General features: G+C 48.1%; 1 protein-coding gene across 1 annotated transcript; it reads right to left on the bottom strand.

Moving 5' to 3' along the window:
- Positions 1 to 464: 464 nt before the first annotated feature.
- On the bottom strand, positions 465 to 20,043 carry LOC129339116 (protein-glutamine gamma-glutamyltransferase E-like). The gene is made up of 12 exons (XM_054993720.1): positions 19,779 to 20,043; positions 19,387 to 19,629; positions 16,330 to 16,448; positions 15,504 to 15,632; positions 13,735 to 13,909; positions 12,120 to 12,258; positions 9,844 to 9,947; positions 7,608 to 7,853; positions 6,559 to 6,858; positions 4,619 to 4,776; positions 3,297 to 3,430; positions 465 to 612 (listed from the first exon to the last, which is right to left on the bottom strand). The coding sequence occupies exons 1-12, from the start codon at positions 20,041 to 20,043 to the stop codon at positions 465 to 467; spliced, it is 2,160 nt and encodes a 719-aa protein (XP_054849695.1).
- Between the last annotated feature and the right edge of the window lie 219 nt (positions 20,044 to 20,262).

The following is a 20,262-nucleotide window of genomic DNA, read 5'->3' as shown; positions in this document are numbered from 1 at the left end:
GCCAAACACAAGGGCACCTTTGCGCAGCACTTAATCAGCTCGTGGAACTTCCAAGTGCCAGGCAAACCAGTGACACTACTGCACCAGCCACTCAAAAGCTTTACCAAAGGAGTCAAGAAATTCATGGTGGACAGATAAGCCTCTCCCCAGTGACCCTCCCAGGTGATGGAGACTTCCCTTCCCTTCATGCCAGTTGTGAACCTCCTAAGGGCCCTGGCTGGCCACAGTTGTGAACAGATTGCTGGCCTGGAACAGCCTACCTCGGACCAACCTAGAAGATTCTTCAAGAATCTGTGGCCAGAGACATTTGTCAGAAAAACACAATACCAGGTCACACCATGAGGATAAAAGAAGACTATTTGTATTTTTACAAGGTTGACACTCAGGCCACATTCAAGCTTTGGTTGCCGTGGCTGGGGTTTCCTCCCCTGCTGCCTGGCCAGTGGTCCCTGTGTGCTTCAGAATCACTGGGCCACATCCATGCTCTCAAAGGCTTTGATGTTTTGAAATCTGTCACAGGAGAAATTGACAAGCAGCTGCTTGGTCCCAACTTTACTGGGGGTCAGTGCAAACTGGATCGTCCCCTGCTTCTTGGCCTGCACTGGTGGTGCACTGTGGAGAAAGAGGAAAGGTGGAAGACCAGTTGAGATCTTGCAAAGAGGGAAATCACATGTTCTGGTGCCAACAGAGACCCCACTGGGGTAGGGTTGCCAATCTCCAGGGGGGACCTCAAGATCGCCTAGAAGGTCAATTGATTTCCAAACAACAGAGATCAGTTCCCCTGGAGAACATTGGACGGTGGACTCTATGGCATTATGTACACTGCTGAGCTCTCTTCTTTCCCCAAACCCCATCCTCGCAAGGATTTGCCCCCCAAAATCTTCAGGTATTTCCCAACCTGGAGTTGCAACCTTAGATGGAAGTGTCTTGCCTAGTCCACCCTGCTTCTCAGCTTCCCTCTCTGAGCAGTCACCCATTAGTCCTCTGCAGTGGGACCACCACAGAACCTGAGCAGTGCAGGGGGAATCTCTTTCTCAATCTCCTCCACTTGGACACAGGCCTTGGACCAAAGCAGGAGCTGCCTCAGCCCTTCCTTAACTCTAGGATATGGCTGATCTCTCACACTGTGCAGAGGGACTGCAAGTCCACAGTCACATGTGCACTGACCATACAGGAAATTTTCATGAGCAGCTCTTAAGTAGCAGAACTGGGAAAGCCCTTGGCTGGAGATTTTGAGGGGAGTTGACTTACTAGGCTGGGAAGACCAAAAGTCTGATATAGTTCATTGTCCCAGAGGATGAGAAGAGCTGGCACGATTTCTCTGGTTAGACATATCTGCATTTCACTCGCCCTGTCAGCCAGGCAGTGCCTCCCTTGGCACACCTCAGTTAACTGCTCAGGGTAAGGCTAGGCTGAACAGCAATGTAAGAAGGTCTGCTCATTCTGGAATAGAATTCCCCAGCAGAATGCCTCCATCTCAGCAGGGATCCTGTGTGGTGCAGTGGCAGAAAAGTGGGGCAGAGGTGAGGGAGATCTGGATTCCGCTCTCAGCTCAGCCCTGCCACTTGGAGGTTGAACTGCTGCCACTCCACCTGCCTTGCAGCACTGTTGGGACAATAGGCGCAGGGGCAGATGTGCTAATCCAGACCTCGTTGGAAACAGAACAGGACAGAAATCATAGGATGGGAAGGGGGGGGGGGTTGATGTGGCAAAGACAAAGGAGTTGCCTGACCGTTGTTTGCTGCTCAGCAATTGCATGTATTTTGGGTCTTTCTCGATTGTCCAACTGAGCTTAAGTTGTCATTGCCCTTGCTCAGCCTCGTCAGGGCATCCAGGTTCTTGAGGAAAGCATTTCTAACCAACCACTTTCCTCCCCGCTCAAGACGTCCGCGGCGATCTGGCAGGGTCTGGGGCAGTTCCACTAATTGGAGAGTGACTTCGACAAGACTCTTCCTCCTCCCTTGCCCACACAAAGTTTATACTTTCATTGTGTATTTTATTTTCTTTGCTCCTCAGAATCTGAACACTCTCTGCTGAGTGCCTTCATCACCACCCTCTTGGAACACCCTACATTCAAGAGCCCTTTTCCATAGTTTGGCAATATGTATTGGTACTTCCGTTGTGTGCTGGATGACCCAAATTCAAGCCTCGACATCTTCAGCTGAAGGGTTCTCAGGCAGCTAGGAAACACCCTTAGAGGGCTGCTGCCAGTGCCAGCACACATTACTGGGCTCAGGGAATCAGTGGCCTGACTGCAGATCAGTGGCACATGCAGATCAGGGCATTGGCAACTGAGTCCTCCCTGGGCCACTGCATCCGTTACTGAGGTTTTCTCAGCATTAGGAAGTAATCGTCTGCTGAAATTTACCCTCCAGCAATTGAAGCGATGTCTAGTCTGGCTCTTTGGAGCATTAGAGGACAAGTCTTTGCCCTCTTCCACTAGACAGCCCTTCAGGTATCTAAAGAACTCCATCATGTCTACCTCCAGTGTCCTTTTCTCCAGTCTAACTTTTACTCATAGAATTTGTTTTCCAGACCACAACACACCTTCGCTGCTCCACTCCTAGCCTGTTCCAGTTTTCTTATATCCTTCTTAGACTGGAGCACCAGAACTGGATGCGTCCTGACTTACCACAGAACAGAGAAGAACTATTGTTTCTCCACTAAGGGAGTTGTGGGAATGGGCACACCTAAAAAGCCCACAATAAAATAACAGTGGAGCTAAACATTTGTGGCTTTGGAAGTTTACACACTAGTGTTGTGAGTCTGGACAATAAACAAGGGGAGCTTGACCTGCTAGTTCACAAAGCTACTAGCCATGGGGACTGAAGGGATCCTCCATATCCAGAAGCAGCAAACCTCTGAATGCCAGTGCTGGGTTTTCCTCTTTCCTCTCGTCTCATCCCTGGAGTACTTTTAACCAGACCGATACTCCTTTTAAATTGATCCTTCTCAAGCATGGCAGGAGGAGCAAGACAGCTGGCAGCAGGGCTATTCCTATCACTTGCCAGCCTTTCTGGCAAGTGATTTGCAAGGGGAAGGGAAGCCAGGCCTCCCTTGCAGATACAGGTTCTGATTGCAACGGCTGTCCGTGCTCACACTGGGGCACTAGTTTTGTGTGCTAGGGAAGTGCAGTCAGGTCACTGAGAAGGTGTCAAAGAAGCAAGCCCTGCAGCCCAATCTTCTTCAATCACAGCCCCTCCCTCCCTCCCTCCCTCCTCCCATGGACCCCTTATCTGTGGCCCTGGAAGGAAGGGCCTCCCATGCTCTGTGCAAAGACCCTGCCTGATACTTACTCTAGCTTGATCTTGTCCACCAGCAAGTCGCTGCCCTCTGCCAGCAGCACACAGTCCTTGACTTCCTGATCGAGAGGGTTAGTGAACACCACCTCCACTCTCACCTCCTCGTTCACTTTCACTTGGCCCAGCACCTGTCCAAACACAAAAATAGACTGACTCTCACCACTCGTCCAGGCTGTGATAGCACAGGGCCAGGGAGAGAAAATGGGTAAAGTGAGGGTAGCAAGTGAGTAAGGTTCAGGTATGCAAAGACTCTTTCTAACAACCAAACTCCCCTGTGAGGGCCAAGCAGGCACTCCAAAGCCCTTTCTCTTATGCCCAATCACATCTCCTTGGCCCCCATTGCTAAAGCTGATTCTTTTGCACTTAGATATGATAGCAGAATATCCTAGTGAGTGCAGCTAAACATGGTCATGCATGCTGTTGAAATAATAAGCTTACACGGAGACTGTTTTATCTTTAGCAACGAAATAAGATTCCTTTATTGTGAGGAACTCCACTTAGGATAGGGAAAAATAGAAAAAGCATTATAAACTATCTAGACTAGAACAGAGAGAGATGCAGGAAGCATGTCCTGCTCTCATGGCTGCAAGACAGAGAAGACAGAAAGAAGAGGACGGTGAATCCGGAAGGAAGTACCTAAGAATATCAATCTCATTTCAGAGGGATAGCACTAGGACAGTGGAAAGGAAGAATAAACAGGCCCTGACCTCTCCATTTCTCTGTCTCTGTCATGGACCCCCTAATACAAAGCCCTTCACTTCCAACAAGACATTCTTCCCAAACTGGCTGGAGCAGAACAACTCCCAGGGTGGGATGCAAAACCACGCTTTGGAGCCTCTCCGGTGGAATTTGTAGACGAAGGAAAAACACACAAGGGTGCAGCTGGCCATTCGTGCCCATGTGGGCTTTCCAGAAACCTCAAAAAGAGTCCAGTAGCACCTTTAAGACTAACCAATTTTATTGTAGCATAAGCTTTCGAGAATCAAGTTCTCTTCGTCAGATGCATGATACAAAAGCGCAGCCAGACAATTACTCCACACATTGTTGAGGGGACATGCACATGAAACACGCCCTTGCCAGCAGCAGCCTGGTGCCCACCACTTCCCACTGCTTATTCCCTTACCTGTTGGTGTCATTTTGAACACCCACAACTGAACGTTTCCCCTCCAGTATTTTTCTTTGACCCCCTCCTCCCACCCTGAAAAATGTGTGCATTGTGCAATCCCCTGCTACAGACTTTCTATAGCAATGTTTTCCCCAGATGTTGCTAGCCATGAGTGTGCAGGAGTGAGACTGGGGTGGGGGGAGGCACTGACCTTGATGGTGAGGCTGGGGTTCTCTAGGGTGATGACACGTTCCACCAGAATGTCACCCTCCTTCTCCACTCGGCATAAGGCTGTGGTGCGAATCATGTTGTCTGTCATCAGATACTGTTGGTACTTCTCATACGGTATCTTTATAGGGAAGATTTTCTCTGGAAATAAAACAGACATGCCCTCAAAGCATGGCAAAGGTTTGTCTGTTTTTCAGGCTTTAGGGTGGGCTATTGATTTGCAATCAGATTTGCAATCAGATGGTTTAACATTGGTTTTAACTATTCTATGGGCTGTTACATTTTGCTTTACAAATGGGCCTGGCATCCTTTGACCTGGTCCAGCAAGGACATTTTTCTGGTCTTGGAGTGTTTTTAGTTCAAGAGGAGGGCCAAGGAGTTCACTCAAAGCTCTAGAAAAAGATGGGTTTTGAGGAAGGATTTGAATGACTGATTACATACCATTATTCTGTTTCATAAGACATTCTCAGTTGGTAGAACCATAAAATATACAATCAGAGAAGAGCTTAAAAAACTTCTAAAATATTGAAACCTCAGGCAAAAGAGAAACTCCATTTTAAGACTTTCTGGAATAAAAACATCTTTCACTAAACAGACCAGAAATCCTCTCAAGACAGCCTCAATCACACCTCCCAGAAGAGGGACTGGGAAGGATTTGGAAAGGAGAACCTGTGTGGTGGTGTGACTAGAGTGACAGGCTAGGTAGAATATGGGCAACCCATGTTTGGACCAGTCACAAACTCTCAGCTTAAATTACCTCAAAGGGCTTTTTGTGAGGGAAAAAACAGAGGAGAGGAGAGTGATGTAAGCCACTTATAGTTCCCACTGGAGAGATAGGTGGGGTATCACTGAAATATTTTTTTAAAAAAAATAAAACAGATGACTACATCATTCTTCCCTCCTCCAAACAATAACTTTGTGAGATAGGTTAGCTTGAGAGTGTGACTGGCCCAACGTCATTCAATGAGCTTCTAGGGCAGAGTGGGGATTTGAACCTGAGAGATCTTAGCCCTGCCAGTAACCAATATACGACACTGCCACCGCTGGTGGAGACTTTCAGGCATAATGGCAGTGGGAGAGAATGGCCAGGGGACGCTTAACAGAGCAGCACAACTTTGCATAAGGAAGAGACAGAATTAGGACTGTGAATATCACAGCTGGGAGACCTCAAAGGAATGGCTGAAAGGAAAGCAGGGAAAGGTTGTGGAAATGTTTCTCTAACAGTTTGTGCTGAATATCGGAGGAGATGGGGAGAGGCATCCCATGTGGTAGGAGCTGCGGAAAGGGCTGCATGGTCCAGTGACTTATATAGGCAGAGTTTTGGGAAGGAGTGAGAAGACCGAGAGGTGAATGAAGAAGTCCAGGGAGAAGAAGCGGAGGATGACCAGCACATGACACATTTGATGGGCTGAATGTGGCGAGTGAAGGAGAGGGCGGGTGGATGTGCCTGGTCAGGTTATGATGTTGCCAGGGGATGCAGAGAGGAGTGAAGTCAGGGGTGGGTGGGGGTGGGGGTGGGATGAGGGGTCTTCAGTACATTTCATTCCAGATGGGAAACTGCGTGTCTGTAGTGGCAACTGGTTGGTCCCAATTGCGTTGGTCCCAAAACACTGCACAAATAATTCCCTAGACCTTATCCCTTATAGCAGCAAAATACCTTTCCTTTCATAACATTCAGCAGGGTTTAATTAAACCACTTGCAGTGGTGGCTGATTTCTTGTCCTCCAGAAGAATGCTACATAGAGAGTATGTCAGATTTATTCTTGCTTTGAAAACTGTGGCTTCTCCCTGTTTGATGCTCCCCCCCCCCTCTCCAGTGCAAGGGCACCTCTGCTAAAGCGATGTGCTTCTGCCTGCATTCCTTTGCCTGTCTGGTCAGTCAGAAAGCATGCCTCAGGCATTGGGGTGTGTCTGAAAAGTTACCTTCTTTGGGGCCTAGGGTCACGGACTGCTCATTCTTCCAGACCTCATGGATTGGCTTCCCCGTGTAGACAATGGTCCACGCTGTCATGTGTGCTTCCAGAGTCTTCGGCTCTGAAGCAAGGTTGGTGAGCATCAAGGCCAAGTGGACATCTTTGCCTACCTCATGGGTGCGCTGCACCTTGAATTTCCCTGAAATGTTGGGCTTTGGAGTTGGTACCCTATTTACAGCTGTGGACCTCATTGTATTCAGATTCAGCTTCGAATGAGCTTTTTCAAACACAGCCCTTTCTTTTGCAGAACCTAAAAAAGAGAGAGCAGGGCTTGAACCTAAGTAGCCGCACTGCCAGCCACTGTGGTCATTGGAGCGTGGAGGGACACTTCTGCTGTGGCGGAGGCTCATCCTCCCCACGTGGCTGATGCTTGCTGTGGCCCCTCCCTTTGTTAGCCTCTGGCCCATGTTTATAGTGCAAATGGTCACAAAGAGAGGGGGGATAGTGTACGTGCAGGCTACTCTTTGCTATGGTTTGGCTTTCCTGCCGGGCATTACATTGTAACGGGGCTCCTGGGAACCGCCCAGGGGCAGATGCCATGGAAAATGAAAGAGTGCTTGGGAGTGCTTCTGAGATGCCCACTCTGATCTCATGGAAACTCTGTTTCTCCCTGAAGAATAAGCTCAGCTACAGACCTTCTATGGAAGGGGAGGAGTCACAGGAAACACAGCCCCAGACCAAAGTATGGCTCCTGAAGGAAGGTCAAGAGCAAGTCTTCACAATAAGCTTGTGTAAGGAGGAGGTCACCTCATAGACTGTTATATTTATTTACATTATTTATACCTTGCCTTTCTCCCCAGTGGGGACCCAGATTGGCTCAGATCATGGATTCATTTTATTCTCACAACAACCCTATGAGGTAAGTCAGGCTGAGAGAGTGTGACTGGCCCAAGGTCACCCAGCAAGCTTCTTCATGGCTGTTGGGATTTGAATCTCAGCCTCCAAGATCTTACTGCAACACTCTAACCACTACACAACACTGGCTGTCCTGCATATTACCTTCTGCATATTTATAATTGTTGGTGACATCCATTTGGGTATTGCTGCCCACGGCCTTTGTCACTGTGAACTGGCCAATTGACTTGGTGTCCACCTTATGTCTCTTGAATTTTCCTGTCAATGGATCCTTTTCCCAAGAGATTTGGTCTGCATTGACCTCAGCAAAGACAAAGGCAGTATCATAGTTCAGATGCACATCTCCCTCTTTGATGGCTGTCAGAGAAGCTGGACCACACTGGAATATGCCTGTAGGGTTCAGAAAATGAGATGGGTGAGCAGTGCAATGGACTGAAGAGAAGAATCACAGATGGAACCCATGAGTATTAGAGAAATGGTCAGTGGGAATGGGTAGGGATGAACGTGGTCTGTAGTCTCAGGAAGTGCTGCTCCTTGTCACAATGCACAGTGAGAGCAGGGAGCATGTGGGCATGGCCTCAAGTCCAGATGTCTTTGGACAGGATGAGGCCCATTCAAGGAGACGGCTCAACAGCAGGGGGGAGGCTTTGACTTCCATGCCTCTGCTGGTGGGCCTTCCTGGATCATCTGGATAACATCTTAGAGGAGCCCTCCTTGGTCTGATCCAGCTGAATTCTTCTTATGATCTTTAGAGAAGGGAGGTCTGGGTTACAAGGGAGGAAGCCAATGCAAAAAGACCGAAGTGGGAAGGGCAAACTGCATGTGCAGCACTGTCAGAGGAGCTGCAGTCAGAAAGGATTGGACCCCACTGCCATCTGTACTGCAGGGAAACCTGGCCACTTCACCTGTGCCATTCCCAGCATCACTTATGCCTCTGAACACTTAATGCTGAGTTCTTTCTGTAGCCAAGTTTATAAAGGAAAGCATCCCCCCACATGTGGAATAATACTTGGAAATAGCACCATGTGACAGAAATGCTCACTGGTGCCTTCTGGGCATTCCCATTTACCTTGCTTCAAAGTGTGAACTATTTAAAACAAGACAAGCAGGAATGCTGGGAATGCCCAGCAGGCACCAGTGATTTCTGCCATATGGTACTGTTATGGTGTCTTATTCCCCATGTGGCGAGACATTACTTTTAAAATAGGCACATGGAAACTAAGGTTCACTTTGTTCCAAAGCAATGCCCTATCTGTAAACCACAAACTGTAGTGAGATTATTATTATTTTATTTACTTCATTCATACCCTACCTCTCTCCTCAAGGGGGACTAGGGTTGCCAGCTCCCCCCACACCCCAGGGGGGAGGGGGAGGCCTAGAACTTACCTTTTCTTCACTTACCATGCTCTCGGCCTTCGCGATGACATCACTTCCGGGAAGTGATGTCATCATGTGGCTGTGGACCATCCTGGGAGCACTCCCACACTCCACAGGGGCCCCAACCCGGGCCGAATTGGTCCGCTGCGGAGTGTGGGAGTGGTGCTGCGCTCCACAGCAGCCTGATCCAGGCCAATTCGGGCCTGATCAGAGCTGATTCGGCCCCAATTCGGGCCCAGGAGGTGCATTCCCCCTCCGCTGACCAGGTAAGCAGGGGTGGGAAGTGAGAGCAAGGGATCCCCCTCCACCAGAGGGGGACTGGCAACCCTAAGGGGGAGCCAAAACAACTTACACCATTGTTATGGTTGCCATTCCCCCAGTAGGGGCAAAGTATCCTCCACTCCCACCCTTGGCCCTCGACCACCATTCGCCTGGCCAGTGGGGAAGGAAGGCAGGGGAACAGGCCTCCCAGGCATGCTCCTGGGGCAGCGCAACAACATCATTCCCTGGAGTGATGTCATTGCACTGCCCCAAGAGTGCTCCCGTGCTTTGCAGCAGGCCAATTTAGACCCCAAAGGGCTGAATCAGGCCCATTTTGAGCCCAAATTAGCCTGCTGCAAAGCACACACATGCTCCCAGACCTGCGCAGTAACGTCGCTTCCTGGAAGTAATGTCATCGTGCAGGCCCAGGAGCAGACGCTTCGCATGCGCACTGTGTTCTTATTCTGCTCTAAGATTTAATCTGGGCATAAAGCCGCACTCTATGGTTCTTTAGGCTGGAACAATGAGAGCTAAGCTGAAACAGTTTGCAGGTCTGAAAACTAAAAACCACGTTCTCAGGCCTACTTTGTTCAAGATTATATAACATTAAGGTAAAATTCAAACCAACTTCCCCATACCTGCACTCTTCACCTGTGGAGTTGCATCTAAAATTTGCCACCCGTCAAATCACCTCCCATGCAAGGAGCTGATTTAGGTAAAACGCAGAGCAGCTTCCCCATACCTGTACTTCTCTCCTGCGGAGTTGCGTCCAAAATTTGCCACCCATCATATGCAGAGCCAAGGTCAGGTCGAACAAACCAGCTTTCGTTCCACACATGGTAGTTCCTGCAACCATGAATGAGCAGGTGAACCCAGAAGACATCAAAGAGGTTTGCAACGAGAGGCCAGACAACTCTTCCCAGGGCCTCTTTTTACCAAAGAGCAGAGGAGGAGGGCTCCATGGCATAGCCATGATGGGATCCCTGCTTGCGGCAAAGTTCATTGGCAGGCAACATGGTGAGCTGGCCAGACAGAGCTGTGTTGAGCTTCATCTGCCTTACAGTGCCCCAGAGGCTGCTGAATTTTAGAGTGCAAGAACAGCCCTCCTGGACAGACCAAGGCAGGTCCATGGAGCCCACACATCTTCCCAGGCATCATTAGACAATACAGGAAGATCCTTGGCAGACCCATGGGATATTCAGTAATGCAAATAGCCCTCCCGCACTGCCTTTCTCAACTAGTTAAAGTATGTGGGGGTGAAATGAGAGTACGAAGACTCCCCTTCTGCCTTAGAGAGCACGGAGCCCAACGCTGGTCTTTCAGCAGTAACCAGTTGGCTGTCCCAGATGCTGATTGGCAGCACTTTCCCGATGGTTCTTGAACTCACTTCTGATTTGAAGACAAGGGGTTAGGGAAGTTCTGCTCGAAACTGATTTGCACAGTGGTATAAAGGAGCGTGCCAAACTGTTGTTCCACAGTGCCTGGACAGACAAAACCCAGCAATCCCTACGTTTCCACTGACAAAGAGTGATCCTTCAAGATGGGGACTATACTTTGCCAATGAGAGGAGAGGCAATTCAAGCATCAAGTTAGTAGCAAGTTTAATTTCCAAAGCCAACCCAATCACAGGGAAGAAAGATTTGGCATGCAAAGAAGCATTACACCAGCAGCAGAGGTGGAGGAGGGGAGGAGACTGTCTCCCCTTTCTACTCCCGCACCTTCCACATAGCAAGAGAACAGCTCAAGCCTCCCCCCCAAACCCATAAGCCTTTGCAATCATGCAGTGTGGTATAGGGGATCCAGAAGATGCTGTCCCATCCAGAGGGAGGGTTTGCAAGCTGAATCTGGGTTTGCAGGCAGGGAAGGGAAGGGTCACTGGGGGAAGAAAAGGGTAGAAGAGTAGAGGCCTCAGCAGTAGAGAGACTTCTGCAATCAAATGGAACAGAATTGAACAGAAGGTTTGCAAAATAGTGGGGTATTGTGTTAGCCTTGATTCTGTTCTCTGTTTAAAGAAAAAATAATTAATTTAATGTTCCTGTTCTTCTGTTGTGCAAGATCATCGAAAGATGATTTCATAAAAGAATACCAAAGAAAAAAGATATGCAAAATGGTGCAAGCCAAAGGGAGCTGTACTACTAGCCACATCGCAAGCAGTATCCAGAAAGGGCCTGTGATATTCACATATTCACAGCAGCAACCTAAGCCCTGCCTGGAGGATGAAAGCACGGATTTACTCAGAGAGGAAAACATCATGGCCATTTCCACACTACTCACCTTCACCCGGAATGCTGTGGAACGTCACCAAAAAACTGCAGAAGATAGCATCTTCTCGCTCGAGTTTTGCATGATGTCGTAAAACAGCCCATGTCCCAGCAAATGAGCAATTGCCTGTGTGTACCCATGGCAAAGGCCACAGAGCATCATTCCCTGAACCTGAATGGATCATTAGTTGCTCATTTGCATTAGCTACATTTTTTTCAAATGCCGGAAAAAGTACTGGGTAAAGTAAGTCACCCAGTTGTGGTTGATTTCAGGAGAAACACAGCCTCAGAGCTAATGGGTCTTTCCCCCACTGGAGTGACGATGTGGAGCTGGCTGATCACCAAGGCCAAATCAAGCAGAAGAAATCTAGAAAGCACTCGCCTCCATGGCTGCAGTAGAGAAGCAGAAACAAGCCCCTTCTGAAGGAGATGGAGGGGGAGGAGAAGAGTGGCAAGCATTGCAGCTGAGGACAGTTGACATTGGGGTGGGGGACTGCCCAGGAAGGTAACAAGGCAAAAATTGGTGCAGCATGGCCCACAGATGGCAATTGGAAAGGAAGGAAAGGGAGGAGTCAAGGAAGACCATGCAACTGGCAAGGGTGGTATGGGGGGCCTGGTGGGAAAAGGGCAGAGTTTGCAGATTCCAGCTGTGAAGCCTCCGCCTCTCTTTCTCTCTGGCCTGGCCATTGGATCCTGCTTGTGCACAAAAGCCCAGTGGCTGCCAGATCCCACAGCCATGAGGAAGGAAAAGAATTACCAGACACTATCTTTTGTTTCTGTTGTCAGAGGGTTTCCAGAAGCATCAAAGTACTCATCCACAGTTAGAGTTCTGTCTTTGTCATGGGCAGAGCTAAAGTTTGAAATCATGCGTGTGGGAATTCCCAGACAGCGGAGGACTAAAAGAGAGAGAAGAAAGAGAAAATTTTGGGTCTGGTCCTTCTTTGGTGGGCTCCAAAGCCATTTTTTGTAGTGTTCCTTAGCCAGCATATCTGTTTGCTGCTCCTAGACACATTTACAGAAGCTGAAGCTTGCTGAGAACCCTATCCTGCCATGCACAGGCTGGATGGGGCCATTGGTCAGGGTGAGAGCAAAAGTTCTGTATGCTGAACATATTCCATTCCCAGCAGGAAGCAGCCCTTGAGAAAGACTTTCCTCTTCCTGAGACCCTGGAGAGCCACTGCCAGACAGAGAAGACCCAGCTGAGCACGATAAGCCAAGAGAGCGACTCAGGACAAGGCAGCAGGCACCGTCCTCTGTCAGTAACCAGCCACGAATGCCTTTTTGGCCCATGGGATCTTGGAAGAGTTTCTTTTTCCCAAAAATACAAAAAATGGTGCTGAGGCTGACTGGTAGGGTTGCCAATCCTGGGCTAGGAAATTCCCAGACATTTGGGGGGTGGAGCTTGGAGAAGGCAGGCTATGTGGAGGGCAGGGGTCTCAGCAAGGTATAATGCCACAGAGATTACCCTACAAAGCAGCTGTTTTATTCAGGGGCTCTGTAGTCCGCAGATCACTTATAATTCCAGAAGATCAGAAGGCCCAACCTGGAGGCTAGCAACCCTATCAATTGGCAAATGTGCTGAGCACTGCCTGAGAGGACAGGAAGCAAGCCCAGCTTTGCTCTTTTGAAGCCCCTGCTGAGGACGGATTCACATTTCTCCCATTACAGAGAAATGTGGCCTCGGACACTTCATAGCAATGCAGCAGGGAGTTCTCCCCTTCTCCCTGCCTGTCCTGCTTTTAGCTCCAGTCCAAGAGCAGTTGCGATGAAGGAAGGAAAAGGGCTTGCTGAGACCCTGGCACTTCTGCAGCTGAACCATCTGCTTCTTTCCACTCCACCCGGTCTTCCTCAGCCACCTCAGTCTTCTTCAGGAAGTGCCTTGGGGATGGATGATGGGGTGTAGCTGAAGATTTCTAGCCTGCTTTTCAACCATTAAAATAGTACAGCATAGGATGATAACCACACCGTCATCATAGAAGTTAAACATTCTAATCCAGCAGCCAACTGCAGAATCAAAGGAGTACAAACAACAGTTAACCCAGCCAGCAAACCATCAAGTAATGAGTCCATGGAGAGACACAATGCAGTGATGAGAGGCCAGCCCAAGCTGCTGTTGGAGGCCACCTTGTGGACCCCCTGGACTCTGCATATGCTCAGAAGGAGCCCCAACCCATCTGAAGAGCCATGTGATGCAGAGATGCCTTGGTGTGGTATCATCCATGGGTGTGGCATGGGCTCCCATCCCTGTTTGGCCCTGAACTCTCTGAAGCAAAGCCTGTAATTCTGACCCAGCCTTTAGGAGACTGGGTTCGGGAAATGCCACATCCCAGCAGGGTATGGGTTGGGCACAGATAGAACAGAGGGAGACTTACCAGTGGTCAGCACTCCAGCAAAGACCCAGCACTGCCCAAACTTCACTGCCTGAAACTCGGAAACCTTCCACTTCCGCAAAATGTCCACACTCCCCATCCAGCTGCTTGGATGTTTCCCCTTATTCAAGTTCTTCCATTTTCCCCACAACACTCCACTGTCATCATTGCAATTGACCTGGAAAAAGGCAAGAGGAGCAAATCTAGTCTGAGGTCAATGTCCAGGCTGCTCTTCAGTTGTGCAGAAGTGCCTTCCTCTCTCTCATCCGTGGGCACATTTCCCTCTTTTCCTTAATTGGCTATTTCTCTTGAGGACCTGGAAGGTGAAAGAGTGCATCCCTGGCTGTTGCCTAGGGAAGTGGGTCCAAAGCCCCCACCTCACCAAGCTATGCAAGCAGTTTCATTCCCTCCCTGCCAGGGTGATGTGGTGAGACTTTCCCCTGGTCCAGTCCCAGGCAAGTCTAGCTGCTCTAGTGGAGCTGGGCAAGAATGTGAGTGTAAGTCATGTAGTGCAGATGGCAAATGTCCAGATTTAGTTGCACACCTAGACCCACTACGTGCAAGGCATCACTTTCAACAGGATGTGCATTCAGCAGCAGCAGCAGCCTTCTGCCCCAGTAAGTCAGCAAAGCACAGATAGACTGCTGGAAGAAACACTGGCCCATCACTTCTTTCCCTAAGCCCCTACTATAATAATAATAATAATAACATTCGATTTATATACCACCCTTCAGGACAACTTAATGCCCACTCAGAGCGGTTTACAAAGTGTTATTATTACCCCACAACAATCACCCTGTGAGGTGGGTGGGGCTGAGAGAGCTCCAGAGAACTGTGACTCGTCCAAGGTCACCCAGCTGGCTTCAAGTGGAGGAGTGGGGAATCAAACCCAGCTCCCCAGATTAGAGTCCCGTGCTCTTAACCACTACACCAAACTGGCTCTGTAAAAGCGCCTTCCTCAGCATTACTTCCTTCTCTCAGATGTGGAATTCTCATGCATTCTTCTATCCCATGATTGAACATGTTCAGACTGTGCATCGTTTCCTATTGCCATTAAAAAGGAATATGTGTTTGTTTCAGCTCAGCACTTCTTGCAATGTGTCCAAGAACAGATCTTTGGACCTTCTTACCCTTTGGAGTCTTACCCTGCATCCTGCCACTGAAGTCTCTCTTTTGGCTTCCTAAAATGGGGTACTTGGATCATGGATTCCCCCTGTGATTGTGCCACTGAACTTTCATTACCATTCTTTAGTTAATGGATGGACAGGCAGCAGCTGGTGCGTGGCTGGACATGAAAACTGGCTTGGAGACATCTGACTTCAGAAAGGAAAGGACTTGACAGTTCTACTCTTTCCCCTAAACCTCAATTGAGATGGAAATAAGAAGGGAGGTGTTGTGATGAAGGACAGGTATATGATTGCATGCCATTTGTTCCCAGGATGTACTGGGGGTGGCATGCATCTGGCAGCACTTGTAAACCCAAAGAAGCCCATTGCAAATTCCGAGTCCAGCAGTAATAAGCTTTTGAGAGTCAAAGTTCCCTTTGTCAAAGGGGCTTCTTTCAGGTGCGTAGCCATCCCAAATACCTGATATCTTCAAAAAGAGATTTCAGTCTCAAAGCTTATACCCTGGAAGCTTATACCCTGAAAGCCCCCCTACCGTGGAAAATCCTGTTGGTCTTTAATGTGCCTCTGGTCTCAAATCTGGCCATTCTACTGCAGAGCAATATGGCTACGCACCTGAAAGAGGGAATATTCCCAGTCTCTTCTTACCATGGCACTCAACACCCGGCTAACATGCTTGGGGTCATTTCGGCGAGCCAGATCACTCTGGGGGTCCTGCTTGCAGATTCTACTCCGGTCCAGCAGAGTAAGGCAGATATTCAGAATGTCCTCTTGAAACTGTTTATGGAGGAAGGTATTAGCCAAGCAGCCTATCCTGTCCTGCCATTTGCAGCCTGGCCTAGGTAGCTATTTCTAAAAATACTTGCTAGTTGAGGCAAGAATTCTGAGTAAAATTGTGTTACTGTCTACTGGAATGAACCCATGCCTAGTGTCTCATTTAGCTTGACCTGAGAGCCAAGCTACAAGTGACGCCTGACACAGGTTGGACACTTGTCAGCTCCCCTCAAGTTTTGATGGGAAATGCAGGCATCCTGGTCTTGCAGCTGTAATGGAGAGCCAAGCTGTAAACCCAAGGTTGCCTACATTTCCCATCAAAACTTGAGGGAAGCTGACACCTGTGTCAGGTGTCACTTGTAGCTTGGCTCTGAGAATGGCAATTCTTTACAACCCTTGCTCAAGGAATCAGAAGAAGTTTTTTTAAAAACCCTCAATTTCATGTTTGCAAAGTAGAAATAGCAGGAAGAGTCTTCAGCTTTGGTTTCCCTGTCATTTTCTGTCTTCTTCCTTCCACACAATTTTGTAAATTTAAGAGAGTGGGGAAGAGGAAGTCATTATGGGCAATGGTGAAATTCAGAGGTTGGGCTCAGCTCCTCATGCTCTGGGATTTACATACCAGCCAGCTCATTTCAACGCACACATCTAATTTCTGGAATTCTTCCCTGTGGCTCAGTCCCTTCCCTCCCTTGGAATATACCTGTCCATAGTCCCATCCAAAGTTAGAGATATGATCTGCACTGCCCGAAAAGACCAGACCGAACTCAGAAAGGACATACTCCTCACGCTCAGCATCATTTGGCATGAACACATCATCTCCTGAAAGGCAAACAGCACTCTCTGTGAGAAAGCTCTGAGAACTGATGCTGCCTCTGTTGCCAACCCCAAGTAGACTTGCAAACTCTTGGTTAGGAATTTGCCTCTCCCCAAATCCTCCTTAGGCTCCACCCCTAAATCTCCCAAGAATTCTGTAGCCCAGAGTTGGCAACCCAACAAGAATCTAGACAGAGTCCAGCAACCCCCTTCCCCCCAACTGCTGAGCCATGGCTGCATTGTTGTTTTTTTTAAGCCTTGGTAAAGGGGGGGGGGGAAGTGCCAGAGCACAGGATCAAAGTAGACTAGACATTTAAAAATGAGGGCAGTGCAGCAGGCTGAAATGCTCTTGTCCCCAGCCCCACTTCCTGATCAAGTGCTGAAATGGTTTTGCATCCCCCCTCCTCCTGGTGGTTGTCAAGCTCTTGAAAAGGTGCTCAAGGGGAAATTAGCTCCGCACTGTAGGAGTGACCAGCATTAGATCATAGAATCATAGAATCATAGAGTTGGAAGGGGCCATACAGACCATCTAGTCCAACCCCCTGCCCAGATCCTCACAGCATTTTTTAAATTTATATTTAATTCAATAATTTTTCAATGCTACAGTCATTAACAATTAATAAACAAATACACAAACATTAAACAGATTTAAAATGTTTGAATATGTCGTTCTTGTCTCCTTAACATTAATATAGCAATGTCGACAACGTGGTATACAGTACTTACAAACTATTTACAGATGTACGACTGTACAGTATTCTAAGAAGAAAATCAAAGATATACCAGACTTTGATAGTATTACATTCTTGGGGATGTTTGGTTTGTGGATTCATTATTAGTTAGATATTCCAAAAACTGGAATCCATTGCTCCAAGAAATGGGAGTTATGTTTTTGTTGTTCCGTTTGGGCTATTTGATCTGCCAGCATTTCCATAGTCTATCTTTCCATTTTGTGACTGACCAGCACAGCATTTTTAATGTTTTTTAAATGGTGGCGACATCCTCATGACAGCCGCGACACTGTCATATCTAGTGTCACCATATTGAAGGCCATGCTAAGCTCCACCCTCCTCATGGAGTGGCTGCAGGCAAAGCTGTCATATGGAGGTTCTGCCTGCAGCCGGCATGCCCTTTTCCTCCCTTTAAGTTTTTCTTTGGAAAGCCCCTGGAGCCCTAGAAGTCATGCTCTGAACAAGCATAGCAACAGAAGCTCCCCAGCAAAGCAGGGGCATGTGGTGTTCCTGCAGGAACGTGGTCGACTAGGCTCAGATTTCAGAAAGGGATTGCAAGAGAGTCAGCAAGGCCGAATCCACACTTCCCTACCTTCCGCTTTTCATACGCAATAATCGCGCTGGATTCTATCCCGCACTGTCTCAGTCTGTGTTCACATCCACTCTCTTACTGTGGCAGCATTGTGCTCTACGTTGTCCACATCCCTTGGAGAATCGCGTATTAGGGGGCGGGTTTAGATCCGCCGTAGCCGATGACGACATCGCGGTTTTTTTTTTAATTTTATACTAGATTTCCGCTATAGCGATTTTTTGCTAAATTGCTATGGTGAGGCCACATACCCCTTTCAGTGATAAACCACACAATGAAGCATGGCACACTCAAGCCAAGAGAAGCCGTGTTTTCTGATAGTCATAGAGCTCCAGGAGAGAACAACGGGCCACTGGGAAGAATGGCAGGAGGTTGATGCTGGCCACTTAGCACAGACTACTTATTTAACGCTAAAATGTCATTGTAGAATAGCGGATTTTTGCTATAACGGTAATTTCGGGAAAACAACAATGGGCGGCCCCGGTACCAATATAAAGCAAAACAACCAAACCGGGACTCTACAATCTTAAGAGCCAAAATATACTCTAATTTTCTGTATTATAAAGTGCAAGCAGTGCAATAAATATGCTTGGACTTTGTATTTTTGTATTTATGCACTTCCAAAATTTGTATAACGCATTCTGTATCCATGTTTGTATTTATTGCACTGCTTGCACTTTATAATACAGAAAATTAGAGTATATTTTGGCTCTTAAGATTGTAGAGTCCCGGTTTGGTTGTTTTGCTTTATAATGGTAATTTCAACATTTCTTTTTTTAAAAAAAAGGAACGGGGGGGGGCATGCCGCGGACAGAGTTAGAAACCATAATAATTGCACAGCAAAGAGGGATGGTTTTCCGGAAGAGCTATAAACAAGGAAGTGGGGATGGTTAAGAGGGGGCGGTCTCTTTGTGAACCGCTTCTATTTGTTCACATCCATGGTAAGAACTGTGCAAGAGAAGCGTTAGAAAGAGTGCCATACTCATCTGAGGCACAATGCAACAGATGCGAAAGAAAGGTGGGATTGAGGTAAGAGTATGTGAACAACCCTCTGAGACGCGCATAATTGGCGGGGGGGGGAAGCGGCAAACTTGAGATGTGTGGATTTGGCCCAAGACAGAGCAGTAAAGGGTCTGTGCATCCTTCTCTTTCTGCTATCCTGATACTATCTCTTTGAAGTGCAAATTGGTATTCTTAGGGAATTCCTTCCTTCCATATTCAATTTCCTCTCCTCACTTTCTTCTCCATCTTGCAGCCATGAGGGCAGGACATGCTTCCTGCATCTCTCAGTATCCTAGTCTAAATAGCTACAGTAGAATGCTACCTTCACTGCTTATATTTCTTTGCTAAAGATAAAGCCAGGCTCTGTTTGAATATTTGTTCCTTAGCATGCACACATTTCTGCGCACTTTTGCTATACCCACAAGGAAACTCTACCATTAGTTCCCCCCACATAAAATTCCCCATCTGAAAGCTTCCAGAGAGAAAGAGATATTTGCCTACCACGTCCCATTAAAGTTTGAGGGCCACAGTACAGCTGTATCACACTGCAGAACAAGTTCTGAATAGCTTAGCTATCCATAGTAGCTAAATGGTTCTGTTGAGCACAACATTTATTTTGTACCTTTCAGCCAAGGATTGAAAAGCAGCACCATAGTGCCCAGACTCGTAGCAGGCATGGTGCTCCCAGAGCCAGTCGTCACACTGAGTCTGTAGCATCCAATGATAGCGGTTGGTGGACTTGAAATGGAGACACTCACTGACATGGCATCAGCTGCAGTCTGGACTGCACCCCAAGAGCCACTGCATGGTATGCTAGACACAGCAAAGGCCACGCGTGTCTTTGCTTGAAGATCAGGTTTTGCACCTGAGGACAAAAGACAACAGGAATTTCCAGCACAGAGATTGTGTTGTACCAGTGAGTGGGAGGAGGAGCATGGGAAGTGTTGCCTGAGCCAGCCTCCCAAAGAGGGGAGAACATTGCCCAGCTGGGAGAGGAGAGAAAGAGGAACATACCTGTTTCTGCGATCAGTGTGAGGTTGCTCCCCAAGGGCTTGGTCCCATGGAAGGTCAGAGTGAGCACAAAGGGCTGCCCCCGCCGCACCACCAGCTCTTTGGTATTGTACCGGTCGGTGTGATGGGCGACAGTGTTCTCGTCCCATTTCCAGTCAACATTTGCTAGAGTCTCTGCTGTAAGAAAGTGAGGGGAAAAGCTGAGGCAAGATCCAGAACAGACAGACTCCGCTTTAGCAGTACCCGTGCCCTGCCCAGTACTCACCATGGTTGAGGGTGGGGGGGTCCTAGATCATTCTTTTGCCTGCCTGCCTGCCCTAAAATAGGCAACCCCCAGAAAAGCAAGCTCAAGATGGGGAGCCGTGTTAGTCTGTCTGTAGCAGTGGAAAAGAGCAAGAGTTCAGTAGCACCTGTAAGACTAACAAAATTAGTGGTAGGGTATGAGCTTTTGTGAGCCATAGCTCACTTCTGAAGACTAATTTTGTTA

This window comes from Eublepharis macularius, chromosome 12 (genome assembly GCF_028583425.1).
Source record: "Eublepharis macularius isolate TG4126 chromosome 12, MPM_Emac_v1.0, whole genome shotgun sequence".
Classification (NCBI taxonomy): Eukaryota; Metazoa; Chordata; class Lepidosauria; order Squamata; family Eublepharidae; genus Eublepharis; species Eublepharis macularius.
Note: the sequence above shows the minus strand (reverse complement) of the source record. Positions and strands in the feature narration are given on the sequence as shown.